Source organism: Panthera pardus, unplaced genomic scaffold (genome assembly GCF_024362965.1).
Source record: "Panthera pardus isolate Hobbes unplaced genomic scaffold, ASM2436296v1 HiC_scaffold_339, whole genome shotgun sequence".
NCBI classification, from domain to species: Eukaryota; Metazoa; Chordata; class Mammalia; order Carnivora; family Felidae; genus Panthera; species Panthera pardus.
The window spans coordinates 131,752-147,245 of record NW_026526920.1 but is presented as its reverse complement, the minus strand read 5'-3'; the positions used below and the strand labels follow the sequence as shown (position 1 = coordinate 147,245).

The 15,494-nt window shown below is 50.1% G+C and overlaps 1 protein-coding gene and 1 non-coding gene across 4 annotated transcripts; both read right to left on the bottom strand.

Annotated features, from left to right (window-relative positions):
• Nucleotides 1-691: 691 nt before the first annotated feature.
• On the bottom strand, nt 692-8,246 carry LOC109261393 (melanoma-associated antigen D4). 3 transcript variants are annotated; one of them, XM_019439948.2, is made up of 13 exons: nt 8,113-8,246; nt 6,882-7,092; nt 5,770-6,600; nt 5,209-5,412; nt 5,041-5,104; nt 4,735-4,814; nt 4,250-4,341; nt 3,540-3,619; nt 3,396-3,438; nt 2,917-2,979; nt 1,866-1,980; nt 1,099-1,529; nt 692-910 (listed from the first exon to the last, which is right to left on the bottom strand). In XM_019439948.2, the coding sequence occupies exons 2-13, from the start codon at nt 7,089-7,091 to the stop codon at nt 901-903; spliced, it is 2,223 nt and encodes a 740-aa protein (XP_019295493.2). In that variant the 5' UTR covers nt 7,092; nt 8,113-8,246; the 3' UTR covers nt 692-900. The 3 variants fall into 3 exon arrangements, with proteins under 3 accessions (XP_019295493.2, XP_019295494.2, XP_019295496.2); XM_019439949.2 differs by lacking the exon at nt 8,113-8,246 and adding an exon at nt 7,977-8,085; XM_019439951.2 differs by lacking the exon at nt 692-910 and having other exon boundaries at nt 1,095-1,529.
• LOC128774607 (small nucleolar RNA SNORA11) lies at nt 2,227-2,355 on the bottom strand. Its single transcript, XR_008419057.1, has one exon. It is a non-coding gene; the product is annotated as a small nucleolar RNA SNORA11 (small nucleolar RNA).
• Nucleotides 8,247-15,494: the final 7,248 nt, after the last annotated feature.

Here is a 15,494-nt window from a genome sequence, read left to right as displayed (position 1 = left end):
GGAACTGCAGTCCCCACCCCACTCCCGCAGGGATCACTCAGCCCTTCAAGACACCAGGACTTAGGCCTTGCTTTGGCTTCACTGGGAGAGCCCTGTTTCCAGTGAAGAAGAGCTCCAGAGCCCACCAACAGGCCTCGGGTCATGGTCACAGGCAACGGGCTGGTGAGCTCTACTTTCATTAAACCTACTCTGTCGGGAACAATGGCTCCTCCTTCCACCTGCTGGAGGGCTGAGAATGTCGCTGAGGCCTATCTCCTTGCCCTGAAGACTCCATCTGAGGGAGGGATGAGATGCTGAGGTTGTGTGGAGGATGAGGGAAGGGTTCCCTTAAGATGGCGCCTCCAAAGATGGGGTGGAGGAGGCGGGGATTGGTGAATGTCTGTGGACCTTGTTGTGTGGTGGGAGGGACCGTGGCACCAACCCACAGCCTTCTACTCCACCCCTTTTCCCGCCACCTCCCCCACCACTGGCATCTAACTGGGGTTGTACCACGTGGGAAATCATGTAACTCTGTGGACTGGAGCCTCTCGAAACTCACGGTCTAGGCACTCAGCTGGCACCTCCGCATCTCCCAGCACTGTACCCACACCTATTGCCTTCCATGCAGAGGCGGGGCATGGCCATCTCAGAGCACCCGACCACGTGCTCCTCAGAGCACCACGTGCGCAGGTAAAGGAAGAAACTTCCCAAGTAATTTTGCAACTTTAATGTAACACCGATACCAAAAACATGAAAACACGACAGAAGCGCACAACAACAGCACACAACCAAAGCAGGAAGGGCAGAGAGAGCTTCATCTGGCATGCCATCTCAGATGGGCAGGGAGAAGCTGCCTAGAGTGCTGTGTGAGGGAGGGATCTGAGGAGGCACTCTGGCCTGGTGCGTGACGGCCGCAGTCCATCAGCGCTGCCTGCAATGCAAGACACAAAAGCTGACGCAGAAATACAAATATATGTGAAACGGGGAGGGACGCAAGGACAGAACAAATGTCTTTCACACTCTCTTGGTTCCCCCACTGCTTCCAGGCCCTCCCCCGACTTCTCACAGCCCCCTCCCACACCCTCCTGCAGAGTTTCATTTAGCGACTGAAAACCTTACTGGATCCAGGAGAAGAAGTTGGCACTCGTTCTGGCGGCATTTCTGGTCCGGATGGTGGAGCTGGTGCTGGGCCCATCGAGAATGCTGGTGCTGGCCCCACCGTTGGTGCCACTGCTGACACCAGCCCTCCAAGTGGCTCTCCTGTTGGCACGGTTGCTATTCAGAATGTACTGATGGTATCTGGCCCAGAAAGCGAAGGGAATCCTGGCCCAGGCATCGCCAAAATCTCCGTCCTCATCCCAGGTCAGGAGCTCCACCTGTATGTCATCCCAGCTCCACCGTCCAATCAGAGCTTCGTCCCCGATATTCATCTGGGCCCTCATCTGGGCCCTGGCATGCTCCTCAGCCATATCCACATCCATCGTCTTGAATGCATCATCCACAGCCTCCAGGAAATGAGCCTTCCACTCCCGGGGGTCTCGGTTCTGATTCTGCAGTAGAGTGACAGCGACCATCCAAACAGCTAGCCCACCTCCACTGAGCACCTGCTTCCTGCCATACACCCTCCTGGGAGCTGTGCATAATCATTACACAAATAAAGACCGCTGGAGTCTGACTCTCCCGTTATTCCAGGCCAGTCCAGGGGCTTCACCCCATCCCTCCCGCTTACTAAGTCTGTGAACTTGTGTCAGTGACCTACTTAGGAACCTGTCAGTATCCTCACTGGACAGACAGTGGGAGGAGGCCGTGACCAAGAAACAAAGAAGGTACAGCAAGGACCAGACCCAGACCCCATCGCCTGGCCCCAAACAGAGGCTCTCTGTTACCTGGGCAATGAACCGCAGCACCCTCATCTTGCTGGTCTCGTGGCGGGCTCGCAGGCCCCAGAGGAACTCATACTCGGGTGGGCTGCTATTGGGGACCTTCTTGTACTCCAGGTACCTCAGGGCAAGAGGAAGAGAAACGTTTGCTTCCAGCCAGGCAGACCTGTTGTTGCACCAGTGGCTCCCAGGTGGCCCCTTTCCAGCCCGATGATGCAGCTCAGCTCCTGGGGGAGGATGGTCCTGACCTCCAGCCCATGCCTCACTCCCACGCTCACTCCTAGGGTTTCTGCCTCCACGATTGAGGCCTACAAAGCCTTAGGCCGCCAGTCCTGCCCAGAAGCCACGTGGAAGTGCAGGGTGGGACACGTGTAGGGTATCTGTTCATAGGAAGGCCACAAGTTTGTGCCCCTTGTCACAATGCACCCAGAGTCCCGTTGGGTGTGTTGTAAACAGAGGAGCCATTTCATCAGGCACCCTGCTCTGAGCTCATCCCAGTGCAGGGTGTCGTCCATGGCCTGGCGGAACCCCGGGACGGCCCACTGCAGAGAACAACTGTAAAGGGAAGAAGAGCAGCACACTCCGCCCATACCCCTGACGGTGTGCGCGTGCACGTGTCCGTGTGCCTGTGTGGGTGCGTGCATGTTCTCCAAGGACCAAGGACTGGGTGGGCCCTAACCAGAAAGCCAGGAGGGCTGGGCTCTAGGACCAAATGGGGCGCTTACCTGTGGGGGCCACGCTCAGACTTCCACCCTCTGAGTCCCCTGTTCCCGGGATGGAAAGCAAGGGAAATTCTACTACAGCCTATGGGGCAGGTGCCAAAGGGCATGGGGGTTGTAACACACCCTACACCGTGTTCTCTGTCAGCTTGTACTCCCTTTCCCCAAGACCAAGCTGGATCTCTACTCCTCGCCAACACTCCAGCCGCCACCCACACTCACACCAGGGACACCTATCCCTCTGGTGCTAAGATACGGGATGGAGAATGGCTTCTCGGCCAGATCGGCACACGAGGAATGCACAAGCATGAGACAAAGTTAACCTGGCCAATACTTACTTCTGCTTCACAAAGTCCTCTGTAATGAGCTTCCTCAGATCGCCAAGGAATGGGTGCCTCACCCTGAGGGCAAGGAAAGGAATCCATAACAAGAACAGTGGCAGTGAGGGACACGTGGGCGGGAGCACTCCCTGGCAGGATTGAGAGCTGCCCAGCCTGTGGGGCATCCCCATGGAGGCCTGGGGTGGCACCAGGGGCCACACGTCAAGGATGTCAAGGATACCCTAGGCAAGGGTTTGGTGGAATCCCTAAATCTGATGGTTTCTCTTACATCTCATCTGGGGACAGAGAGGGGATGTGGAGCAGCGAGAGGCTGAGAGTTCAGGACCATTTCCCCATGCACCGTGACGAGACCCTTTGCCTCTACCCAGTCCAGGACGTCCACTCCCCTGGCACCTGGCCACCAAGCTACTGCAACCCTGGTGCCACTGGTGCCCAAGGACAACACTAAGGGGTGGGAGTCGAGAGCCCAACCATACCCAGGGCGCAGTCCCATCTTGCGTAGTGCCTCCCAGAGGACAGCTGTGAGGGGAGATGAGATACAAGAATTGCACACACAAAGCTGAGACTCTGGGCGGCAGCCCCCCCCGCCCCCGCCCCCGGCGGCAGGTCTAGCCACTCACCCTCGCTGGCACGGTTGCCATTCATGAAAATGACTCCCAGAATCACCAAGAGGAGGCTCAGCCTGGGGGTGTCCTTGGTCCTAAAGGTGGAGAAAGACGCATTCTATCCGGCAGGCATCTGCCCGAGGGACTAGGATCGGTTCACCTGACTAGCCTTTCCCAGATGGCTGGGCTACAGAGCGGTTCTTCCCACTCTGCGCATGGCTTGTTCTCCGACCCAGACCATCTTTTCCTCTGTCTGAGACTGAATCGCTTCACGCATCAAACGTAGATGCGAAGAGCCCCTCCCAGAGTCGTGTCCACAACAGGGTCAGGGCAGGGAGCAAATGCTTGGCAACAGTGTGTCCACAGGAGGCATATCCAGACCTTCCCCGCCCTTCGAGCACCGGGAGTTAGACTGGACGGGAAGCTTCCTTCTCCCAGGACCACTCTGCCAAGCCCAGGCCAGGCACGTAGCAGGAAGGGACAGGCAACAAGGAGCCTGCTTTCCCAGAAGATGGGGTGAAGAGGTGGCCGGGGTGGGGGTGAAGCCCTGAGAGCAGCCAAGGCTTGACCCCAGGCTCCTGCCCTTTCATCCCCTAATCACTGGGCACCACTAACTGTGGGTAGGAGCTGTGCCAGGCACCAAAGCCCTGTTTTCCCGTTTCTCCGAGAGGAAAGGGAGAGGCACCAGCGAGGAACCCACAATCCTCTTGCCTGCCCTTTCTTACTTTCCCAGGAGACGAGCTGAGGAATCACGTGTGCACACGAGAATGTACAGGTGTTCTTCCTTGTCAATTTCCTTCAGGTGGATCCCAAACTTCTACGTGGGGGAGAAACCAGAACAGGACATGAGAAACCCACGCTGCCTGTCCCGCAGGCAGTCCTTTCATTTCCCGTCAGAACTCTCTCTCAGCCGGGACCCCAAAGTCACGCGGAAGACTGAAGAAGAGAGGCCGAAGAAGAACTGCCCTGTGGGAGCTCTGGCACCGACCAAAGCAACAGGACCCACTTCAGGGGACAAGAGACACTCAAAAGAGCATGAGGGAGAGGACCCCGCGGGGGATGGAAGCATAAGGTGGACGCTCCCAGGTGGAGAAGCTAGGGAGGGCTTCCAGAGCAGGTAGTGCCGGAGGTGGGCCTCAAGGGGCTGCAGGGTGCAAGGCCTGCCTGCAGCTCTTGTACTACAGGGAGCTGCCCCTGTCCCTTTGCCCACCTTTTCCAGAGTGTACGTTGCTCGTTCAATGATCTCAGGGAAATGTTCGTCGTATTCTCGGATGACATCCTTCATCATGTCTGCGGGAGATGAGAGGTGGAGAGAGCACCAGGGCTGAGCAGGGGCCAAAGAGCTGCACCCCCTCAGTCAGCCTCACTGAGGGGAGCACAGTTGGGACCCCCGTACTGTGCAAATGGGAGCGATCAGCTGGGCACACTGGGTGGGGACATGTGATGCGAGGCCCTGCAGGGTAGGGATGGGGACGGGGGAAGGGCAGGGCTCAGGGAGGGGGCGCAGGTTGCCCACCTGAGCGCTTGATGGGAATCTTCTTGTAGTCCTTAATCATCAGATATTTCACCAGTTTATTTGCCTGGAGGAGGAGGAGCACACGGGGAGATCAAGGCATGGCTGACCTCCAAGAACTGGCCCATAGGAGAGGAGAGGAGGAAGACGGGGGAAAGGCAGATTTCTTACCCTCTCTTGCAGAAGGGTCACGTTGCGGGGTGGCAAGCACAGGACATGTCTTGAGGGTACCTGGGACCTCAGGGCCATCGGTGGCCGGGGAACCATATGAGCCCGCACTGTCATCGGAGGCTGCGATGGTCTCCAGGTCGGTGGGACCGCAGGAGGCTCTCTCTCTTCCTCGCTGCTCTCATATTCGTCATCCAGGTGCTTGGACTGTAGCATTAGAGAGAGAGAAGAGACCCAGGGCTACCAGACTCACTGTGCAAAAGTGCCCAGCACACGTCTTAACCAGAAGAGATACTTGGAAATGAGGGTAGTACAAACAGTGGATGACATGTGCTGAGTGCTTACTATGTGCCCCGCACCGAGCCAACCTCTTCTCCCGTCAGGCCTGAGGGCAGAGACTTCGTGGGGTCAAAGCATGCTAGCAAACTTGTGTTGGACCAACGTGCACAAGCTGACAGAAAAGAGGAGGGGAGAGGAGGGGAGGGGAGGGGAGGGGAGAGGAGAGGATAGAGCAGAGAAAGGAGGGGAGCAAGGGGGGGGGTGCAGACAGCAGGGAGGTCTCACCTTCTTGGTCCTCTTGCCTCCCATCCTGACCCAGGGCTCAGCACTGTGCTGGGCAGGGGCAGCTGCACCCTCAGGCCCAGGGATGCTTGTGGACATCTTGGTCTTGGCAGCAGCTGCTGTCACAGCATTCTGAGGCTCCACCCACCGGGTCTTGGCGAGAGCCTTTCCAGATTTGGTCGTCTTGGGCCGGGTGGCTGCCCCCTCCCTGGCAGGTGCTGCCTGGAGCACCCTGGAGGCAGCACTGGGGCCCTCTGTGGCAGCCTCTTGGGCCGGGGCGGGCCTCTTGGAGCGAGAGAAGGCCATGCCACTGACACCTGCCGGCTGGGTGAAATCAAAGAGATCGTTCTGACCCAGGAAGGCTGTCTTGGGCCGGGTGGCATCCATCTCACTGGCACACGGAGCCTGAGAGAAACCACAGGCAGCACTAGGACCCTCAGTAGCAGCCTCCTGGGCCTGGGAGCCTGTCTGGGGCTGTGTGGACTTTGCTGGAGCCCCTGGGGCGGCCATCTCACTGGTGACTAGCATCTGGGAGATGTGTGGAGCAGCAAGGGTGGTCTCAGGGGTGGCTGCCTGAGCCTGGGCCGCATAGGTCATGGGCTGGGTATCTGCTCCTGAAGCCTGGTCTGTGGCCACTGGGCGGTTAGTGACCACCTGATTGTAGGTGGCACGGGCAGCAGCAGCAGCGGCCCTAGCAGCACGATTGGAGGCGGCTGCGCGGGCTACGTTGACAGCATGGGCAGCAGCCTCATTGGCAAGTGTTTCTGGATCCAGCTGAAATGCCTCCATCAGAGTCCTAGCTAGCATAGGGTTTTCCACTTCCCAGGGCTCATTCTGCAAGGCCAGACAGAAGGGTAGGGGAAGGCAGACAGTTCTACAAGCTCACATCATGCTTCCCACCCAGCCTCCTCCCTGCAGCCAGCTCCCAACCCCCACCCCCCGTCTGTCCCCCTACCCCGGACTTCCCAAACCCCCTTTCTCTGAGCAGGAGAGGGAATGCTCCGGAAGCTGGGCAGTCCTTCCCCATTCAACCCTCCCATTCACCCCCCCCCCCCCAAAGCAGCTTCACAGGGGAGAAGGCCCAGGGCCAGCAGGTGGCCAACAAGGAGCCTCACCGATAAGATGCGAAGGCCTGGACCCAAGCTCCCAAAGGCTCTGAGGATACGGATGTCAAAGCTGGTGAGGGTGCCATAGCCTCCAAAAGCACCAAATTCTTCATAGTCATTTCCTTCAACCATCTCCTCCTCCCCGACTTCATCGCTACCCTCATCCATGTCTTCAACGTTGTAGGTTTCTGATTCCATGCGGTAGCTTCCCTCAGCCATGCTGGGGGGGGGGGGGGGGAGGGTGGTCCCAAGGAGAAGAGAGCTTAGCCAGGGAGGGAGGGTGAGGCTTCTTCAAGGGGGAGGGGGCGGGATCCAGTGGGAGGTGGGATCCCTCAGGAGGAGGGAGGCTGCAATCATCAGGTTACTAGGCAGTACAAGGCAGACAGAGGGGGGAGGGGGAGAAGGGAGAAGGGAGGGAGGGGGTGTCTGTTGGGTTAGATTCTGTCAGAGACGCAGCACTAGGAGAGGGATAGCGATGGTCTCCCTGCACTTAAAGGGGAGTTCAAGAGGGGCACGCTCCCCGTCCCAGCCTCTAGATTTGAATAGGGGGTGGACTGGTGGGCTTGGGTCTGAAGAGTCCCAAAGGGGGATGCATTGAGAGAGGGAGAAACAAAGGGCTTGGATTTAACGACGAAGGGGGAGAGCAGATGACATGAGAGGGCTGAGACTACTGGGACCCCGGAAAGCTATGGGAAACTGAATCCAGAGACCCTCTGGCTAGGTCCAGGCGGGGGCATTCAGCTGATGATTCAGGTCTGGGTTGGGCTCATACAGGAGCGCTAGGGGTGAGAAGGGTGGGGGTGGGGGCTCGGATTAGGTGAGGCATGAATTAGAGCGCTGGAGGTCTCAAACCCCAGGATCGCAACTCCAGGAAGGGGCCCACGGTGTCAGCTTGGTTGGAGTGATCTAGGAGTGGTTGGGGTGGGGGTAGGGCCTCTGCTCTAAGATAGCTCAGCAGGGTGCACACGGGTCTGCTAAAGGGGTTCGGATTGTGGGCTCCAGTGTAAGTGGGGATCAGAGAGCCTGAGTCTCCTGTTGGAAGACTCTCCTCTCCTGTTGGAAGAGGTCGGTGCGGAGCGGGGGGCGGGGGGCGGAGTGTCCTACCTAGACCGTGGGTCTAAGCGGGCTCAGGTTCTGAGTGCCTGGGCTTTGTTCAGATCCGGCTATTGGGGGAGGGGAGGGCGCACCGTGCCGGGTTCCACTCGTCCTCTCCCGGTCCAGTCCGAGGCTGGATTCTTACCTTCCCTGGGGCTCCAATGGCGTCCGTCCTCAGCACCAGGAACCCCGCAGCCGCGCCCTCGCCTACTGCTGCCAGCACAGCAGCTCCGACCACCCCGCCCCTTTTCTCCGCGCACCCCCCGCGTCTGGGCAGCCTGCGCATGCGCGGACCCCTCCAGCCCGCCCGCTTTCCCAACAAAAGCCCTCTCCACCAGGTCCCCAGTGCGCATGCGACTCCAAGAGTGGGTGGGCGGGGTGGGGGGTGTTTTCTCCTTCCCGCCCGAGACCCCTCACCCCTCCTCTGACCGCAGGCTCGCGCACTCGCAGCTCTGGGTGCAGTTCGACCACCCAATCATCTACCCTCGGTGCCCGCACTTCTGCACAATGCTTCTCGTCCCTGCCCTCCCCGTTCCCGCTAAACTCCTCTGGTGTGGTCTGGAATACACTATGCCTGGCTTCCCCAGCATGACCCCTAGGTCACAAACACAAAGGTCTCTAGCTGTGTCTCTAACTGTAACAAGGGGAATGGAAATGGCCAGAGGATGCCAATTGCCCTTGTGTTGCCCAGCACTACCCATCTCTATGGCCCCCAGACACACTGGGAACATCTGCTTCCCCAGCTACTCTGTATGCAGCTTGTGCATCACAGCGCTGTCTGTACTGGGGCTTGTCTTCTTCTCACAGCAGCCCTGGGAGGTGGCTGTCAGCATCCCCATTTTACAGATCAGAAAGCTGAAGTGCAGTCACACCACATGAACTAGACAAGGCCACAGAGCCAGTAAACAGAAAATGCAATATGTGGGCCTGGGTCTTCCTGACTCCAGACCCCATGTCCCAGTAGGGCTGGCCTGGGGACTGAGGTGCGCCCCCCCCCCCTTCAGTTGGAGCGACAGATCAACCCCTCAGCTCTCCTGCCCTGCCAACACCTGTCCCAAACAAGCAAAGTTTGTGCTCTCTGAGACGCAAGCTCATGCTCTGTATCCGGGACACAGGTAGAGACCCCCAGTCTCCAGCCCTCACCTACTGCACGCGTGGGTCCATCCAGGTGTGGGAATTGCTCCTTGGGGTCCACTCCCTGACCTAACCTCAGGCCTCTTCTCTGTGAGTGGCACAAACACGCTGCCCCTGAGGCCTTCCTGGTGCCCGCTGGAGCGGCCAGGACAATCAGGCATTTTGTGTGTCTGAGCCATGGCAAGCCCTGCTTCAGAGTAAATGTTTGCCCGGGGTTCCTTGCAGGGCAGGGGCCTGGGGCCGCTGTGGTCTTGTGGAAAGAAACCGGGCTGGTCTTCAGAATTCCAGGGATGGGGTGCCGGGCCAGTCTGTTGCTAGCTGTGTGAGCCTGCTCGGGTCCCTGGACATCTGTGAGCCTGGTTTCTCAATATGCAACATGGAGAGCACAGGAAGCACATCCCAGGGTCCTACCCAACCCAACACATGCTGCTGTGCTTCCAGAATGACTGGAGAAACTGCTTTGGAGGCAGACAATGCTATGTTTCCAACTCAAATCGAACCTGTGCTTTTTACAAAAACCATAGCAGACTTTCAGATTTGTTTTTATGTCAGCCTCTCCGGGACTCCTGTGTGTGAATGGAAGCTATTGCTAGGACCACAGCTTTTACTCTCCAGTGACCAGTATCAATTCTGACTGGCTGGATGACTTTCCTCAGCTGTTGCATAGCAACCTCCCTTGTCAGCAGCCTGTGTCTCTTCAGCCCTTCCTGTATAACACGTTTCTGTGGGAGGTGACCAGACCCTAGAAATGAAAGCCTTGGCAAGCTGCTCAGTGCTAACAGAAAATACTGTGTTCCCATCTCAAACTGAACCTGTGCTTTTTACAAAAGCCATAGTGGACTCTCGTACTCATTTTGTTCGCTTGTTTTTGCTTTCTTTCTCCCTTCTGAAATTGAGCTATAATTGGCATATGACTTTATGTCAGTTTCAGGTGTGCAACGTAGTGATTCAATATTTTTATGTATTGTGAAATGATCACCACAATAAGTCTACTTAACGTCCATCCCCATACATAGCTACGACTTTTTTTTTTCTTATGATGCGAGCTTTTGTCACATTCGTTTTTATATCAGCCTCTCTCTATATATGCTATATAACCATATATCTATGCTAACATGCTAGTAACTCCAAAATCTACAGCTCCAGTTTGAACCTCGCCTTTGAGATCCAAACCCATATATTCATTCCCCTACGTGACATCTCCATTTGGATGTCTCAAGGGCTCCTCACAGTGAGTCTGTCTAGAACTGGTCACTTGGTATACCTACCCCTCCCAAAGGCTCAGACTCCCCAACTCTCTTGTTTCTAAAACTCCCATCTTCACCATCTCAGTAAATGGCACCATTATCCACACTCACTCCAGAAAATGGAAGTCAGCTACCACCACTCCCCTTTGCTCATACACGGCACCCTGATGGGAAGCCTCTGCAGCTCTCCAGAACTATCTCTCTGTGTGGCTCTCCCCTCCCTTATTTCCAGCAAATTCTAGTCACGTTGGCCTCTCAGAACTCTCAACTCTGTCTCCTTCACTCAGGCTCTCCACTGGGCTCTGTTTGTGTTCAGTCTCCCTGTGCTGCAGCCTGTAAACTCCATCCAGGCAAGAAATTGGGGGAGTTGGGCAATCTGAGAGCTCACCATATTAGTTTCCTTTCTCTCAGGGATTGCTCTCTGCTGTTGCCTGTGGTGCCATGACGTAAAAGCTTTAGAATTTTTTTTGGTTTGCAGCTATTCAGGTGGGAGAGTAAATCGGGTTCCTGTTAAACCATCATGCCTCCATGATGTATTTCTTAAATTTGAATTTTTTCTTAAATTTGAATTTTTTTTTTCACTGAGCCATAGGGTTTTAAGATGTGTTTCCTTGCTACACATGCATCTAAGATCTACCTAAGTGACTCTGCACAGATATCGTATGGCGTGTATTCATGACATTTTTCTTTCCAATCTGCTCCCCCAGGGCTTTACCCTGACTCCTAAGGAAGTGGAAAACTGGAAAAAATATACAACCATTCAACACCAAAGGTAAGAATTACAGGGAACTTCTCATCAGAAACAATGCAAGTTATAAGATGGTGGCATATCATCTTTATAATAGTGAAATAATTAATAACTGCCAACTCAGAATTTTTATAGTCAATGAATATCTTTTTAAAATGAAGTTGAATTAAAAGTTCTTTTCATACATACCAGTGTTGAAATAATTCATCATCATTGGATATGCACTACAAGAAATAGTAAAGGATGTCTTTCAGGCATGAGAAAAATGACAGTAAATATAAATATACTCTACACAAATGAATAAACAATACTGGAGATGTTAAATATGATGATAGCGATAAAATAATCTTTTTTTATTTTTGGAACTTTCTTTATAAATTAATTGAGAGCGTAAACAGAAATTCATAGCAATGCATTGTGGAGTATAAATTCTGCGGAATTAATTTCTTGGACAATAATAGCACAGGGCCTAGTGGGAATATAAGTATACTGTTGGTAGGTTCTAATTCTACATGTGAAGTAGTACAATATTACTTGAAAGTAGACTGTGGTAAGTTAAAAGAAGCATCAAATGTAAAACCTATCCAAAAAATTATGGCTAATAAGCCTATTTGGAAGATAAATGGTATTATCATGAAATACTTTAAAATAAGTCCTAAAAGGGAAAACAAAATAAGACAACAGATGAGCAAGTAGAAAACAAATAGCATGATAGTTTTAAATCCAACCATATCGACAATGGTATTGAATACAAATTGAATTCACCAATTAAAATGTAGAGATTGACAAATTGGATTCCTTTTTCTTAAATAGGCTTTATTTTTAGAGCACTTTTTAAGTTCAGAGCAAAACTGAGCAGAAAGTACAGAGCCATCCCATAAACCCCTTGCCCAAAACAGACACAGCCTCTCCCACTACCAACATCCTGCACCAGACTGGAATACCTCCTCCTACAATCAATGAATCTATACTGACACATCATTATCATGCAAAGTCCACGGTTCATATCGGTGTTCACTGTTGGTTTTGTGCATTCCATGGGTTTGGACAAATATATAATGACATGTATCCACCATTATAGTACCACACAGAATTGTTTCACTGCCCTCCAAATGCTCTGTGCTCCACATACAAACCCTTCTCTCTTTCCTAACCACAGGCAACCACTGAGTTTTTGTTTGTTTGTTTGTTTGTTTGTTGTTTGTTTGTTTTGTTTTGTTTTTGTATTTTTAAACTGTTTCCATAGTTTTGCCTTTTCTGAAATGTCATATAGTTGGAATCATACACTATGTGACCTTTTTAGATTGGCTTCTTTTAGTGGGTAATGTGCATTTAAGTAAGGCTCCTCTGTGCCTTTTCATGGCTTGACAGCTCATTTCTTTTTAATGCTGAATAATATTCCATTGCCTGGATGTGCCACAGTTTATTTATTCATTACCCTATGGAGGACGTCTTGGTTGTTTCCAAGTTTTAGCAATTATGAATGAAGCTGCTATAAACATATATGTGAGATTTTTGTGTGGACCTAAATTTTCAGCTCATTTGGGTAAATACCAAGGAGCACACCTGCTGCATTGTATGGTCAGAGTAGATTTAGTTTTGTAAGAAACTGTGCAACTGTCTTCCAAAGTGGTTGTACAATTTTGCATTCCCACCGGCAATGAATGAGAGTTCCTATTGCTCCACATTCCCACCAGCATTTGGCATTGCCACTGATCTGGATTTAGGCCATTTTAATAAGTGTGTAGTGGCATCTCATCGTTGTAATTTGCTTTTGCCTGATGACATATGACGTGGAGCATGACAAATGGATTTTAAAAATAAGATCCAGCTATATGGTGTGTACATGAATTCCACTTTAAATGTAAAGGTACATAGAGGTTAAAAGTAAAAGGATGGGAAAAGATATAGCATGCTAGCAGTAATCAAAATCAAGCTGTAATGGATATATTAATAACAGACAAAGCAGATTTCAGAACAAAATACATTACCAGAGATAGTAATTGGTTATATTTATATTTACAATTATATTTGTATTTAAAATTGGTGAAAATGGTCAAGTGGACATAAAAATTCTAAACAGAGTTTGGAAATAAATGAAAGAAAGAAAAATTCACAATTAGGGTCAGAGATTTTAAGTCTTTTCTCTCAAGAGTTGAACAAGTTGACAAAAAAAAAAAAAAAAAAAAAAAAAAAAACCCAAACCAGTAAGTGTATAAACTGAAAAACACTATCACCCAAATTAATCTAATTAACATTTTAGCACACTCTCCCCAGCGGCAAAGAACACACACTCTTTTCATATATACATGAAAATTTACCACGATAGACAATATTCTGGGCCATAAAAAAGTGTTACTAAATTTGACAGGATTAGCATCACCCAAAGGATTTTCCTAGAGGACAGTGGGATTAAATTAGAAGTAGATAACACAAATGTATCTGTAATATTTTAAAAGTATTTGGAAAGTATATAATACACTTCAGTAACATATGGGTGAAAGAGGGAATCAAAAAGAAATTTAGAAAGTAATTTGAACTGAATGAAAAGAAAGTACAACTTACTAAAATTAGTAGGATGTTTCTAAAGCAGTCCTTACAAAGAAATTTATAGAGCACAAATGCCTACATATAAAAATAAGAATTCAAATCAATGACCTAAACTTCAGTACTTAGAAACAAAAATGCAGACACAGTGAAGACCAAAATAGCAGAAGAAAGGAAATAAGGGAAAGTGCAGCAGTCACTGAAGTAGATGATAGAGAAAATAAAATACATTAAATCTGATCCTTAAGAATATGAATACAATTGGGGTGCCTGGGTGGCTCAGTTGGTTAAGTATCCGACTTCGGCTCAGGTCATGATCTCGGGGGTTCCTGAGTTCCAGCCCCACGTGGGTCTCTGTGCTGACAGCTCAGAGCCTGGAGCGTGCTTCAGATTCTGTATCTCCCTCTCCCTCTGCCCCTCCCCTGCCTGCTCTCTGTCTCTCTCTGTCTCTCTCTCTCTCTCTCTCTCTCTCTCTCTTGAAAATAAATGGACATTAAAAAATAAGTAAAAAAAGAATATCGGTACAACTGATAAGCCTTTATCTAGAATGATTAGGGGAATAAAAGCGAGAAGACACAGGGCACCTGCGTGGCTCAGTGGGTTAAGCATCCGGCTCTTGACTTTGGCTCAGGTCATGATATCATGGTTTGTGTGTTCAAGACCCACATCGGGCTCTGCACTGGTGGCACAGATGCTGCTTGGGATTCTCTCTCTCTCCCTCTCTCTCTGTCCCTCCCCAGCTCATGTGCTCTCTCTCTTTCTCCCTCTCTCTCTCTCTGTCTGTCTCTCAAAATAAATTTAAAAAAAATTTAAAAAAGGAAAATATTATAAAAAATGAGAGAGAGAAGACATGAGTTACCAATATCAGGAATGAGAGAACTGTTGTCATCAATGATCTTACATTAAGATATTATAAATGAATATTATCAATAACTTTATTGTAATCAATGAAATTTTATACCACAAAGATATTCAAGAAAATTAAATTTAAAATGTCATTTGCAATAGCAAAAATGCCATTTACAATAGCCTAAAAATATAAATTGTTTTCGTATAGATGTGGTAGAAGAATGTGCAGCATTTTACCTGAAAACATTAAAATATTGCCAAAAACAATTAAAGAAAACTTAAATAAATGCAGAGGTATACCATGTTCATACTATCTCAAATACCAAACGTTGTTAAAGACTTAATTTGCCACAAATTCATCAATAGACTCAGCACAATCTCTGTAATAATCCCATCAGGGTTTTTGTAGGAATTGATAAACTGATTCTAAAATTTATAAAGAAATACAAAACACCTAGAGTATCTAAAACAATTTTGGAAAAGGAAAACCAGTTTGAAAGATTTATGCCATCAGAATTCAACACTGTTTTTTTCAGGTGTTGAGGATTAAGAAGGGCACTTGTGATGAGGACCGGATGTCGTACGGAAGTGTTGACTCCATACACTGTACATCTGAAACTAATATTACATTGCATATTAGCTAACTGAAATTTAAATTGAAACTTAAAAAAATAGAAAAGAAACCAACAGTTATTTCGAAGCTACAATAATCAAGAGAGTTTGCAGTTGACATAAAGAGAGACAATAGAACAATTTAGCATGATAGAAATTCCAGACACAAATACATGCAAGTATATAGCCAATTTGCTTTTACAAAAAGATGTCAAGGAAATTCAATGGGGAAAAATTAATCTTTTCAAAACATAGTGCTGCTTTTTTTTTGCCATATATAAAGAGAAAGAAAGAAAGAAAGACAAAGACAGAGAAAGAAAGAAAGAAAGAAAGAAAGAAAGAAAGAGAGAGAGAGAAAGAAAGAAAGAAAGAAAGAAAGAAAGAAAGAAA

Bases quoted from the DNA above. Each gene is read 5' to 3' on its own strand.
- LOC109261393 (XM_019439948.2), bottom strand. From the start codon at position 7,091: ATGGCTGAGGGAAGCTACCGCATGGAATCAGAAACCTACAACGTTGAA. The intron at 4,815-5,040 runs GTGGGCAACCTG...CATCTCCCGCAG, and splicing joins GATTCCCATCAAGCGCTCAG to ACATGATGAAGGATGTCATC. The intron at 2,980-3,395 runs GTATGGTTGGGC...CCTTGCCCTCAG, and splicing joins AAGATGGGACTGCGCCCTGG to GGTGAGGCACCCATTCCTTG.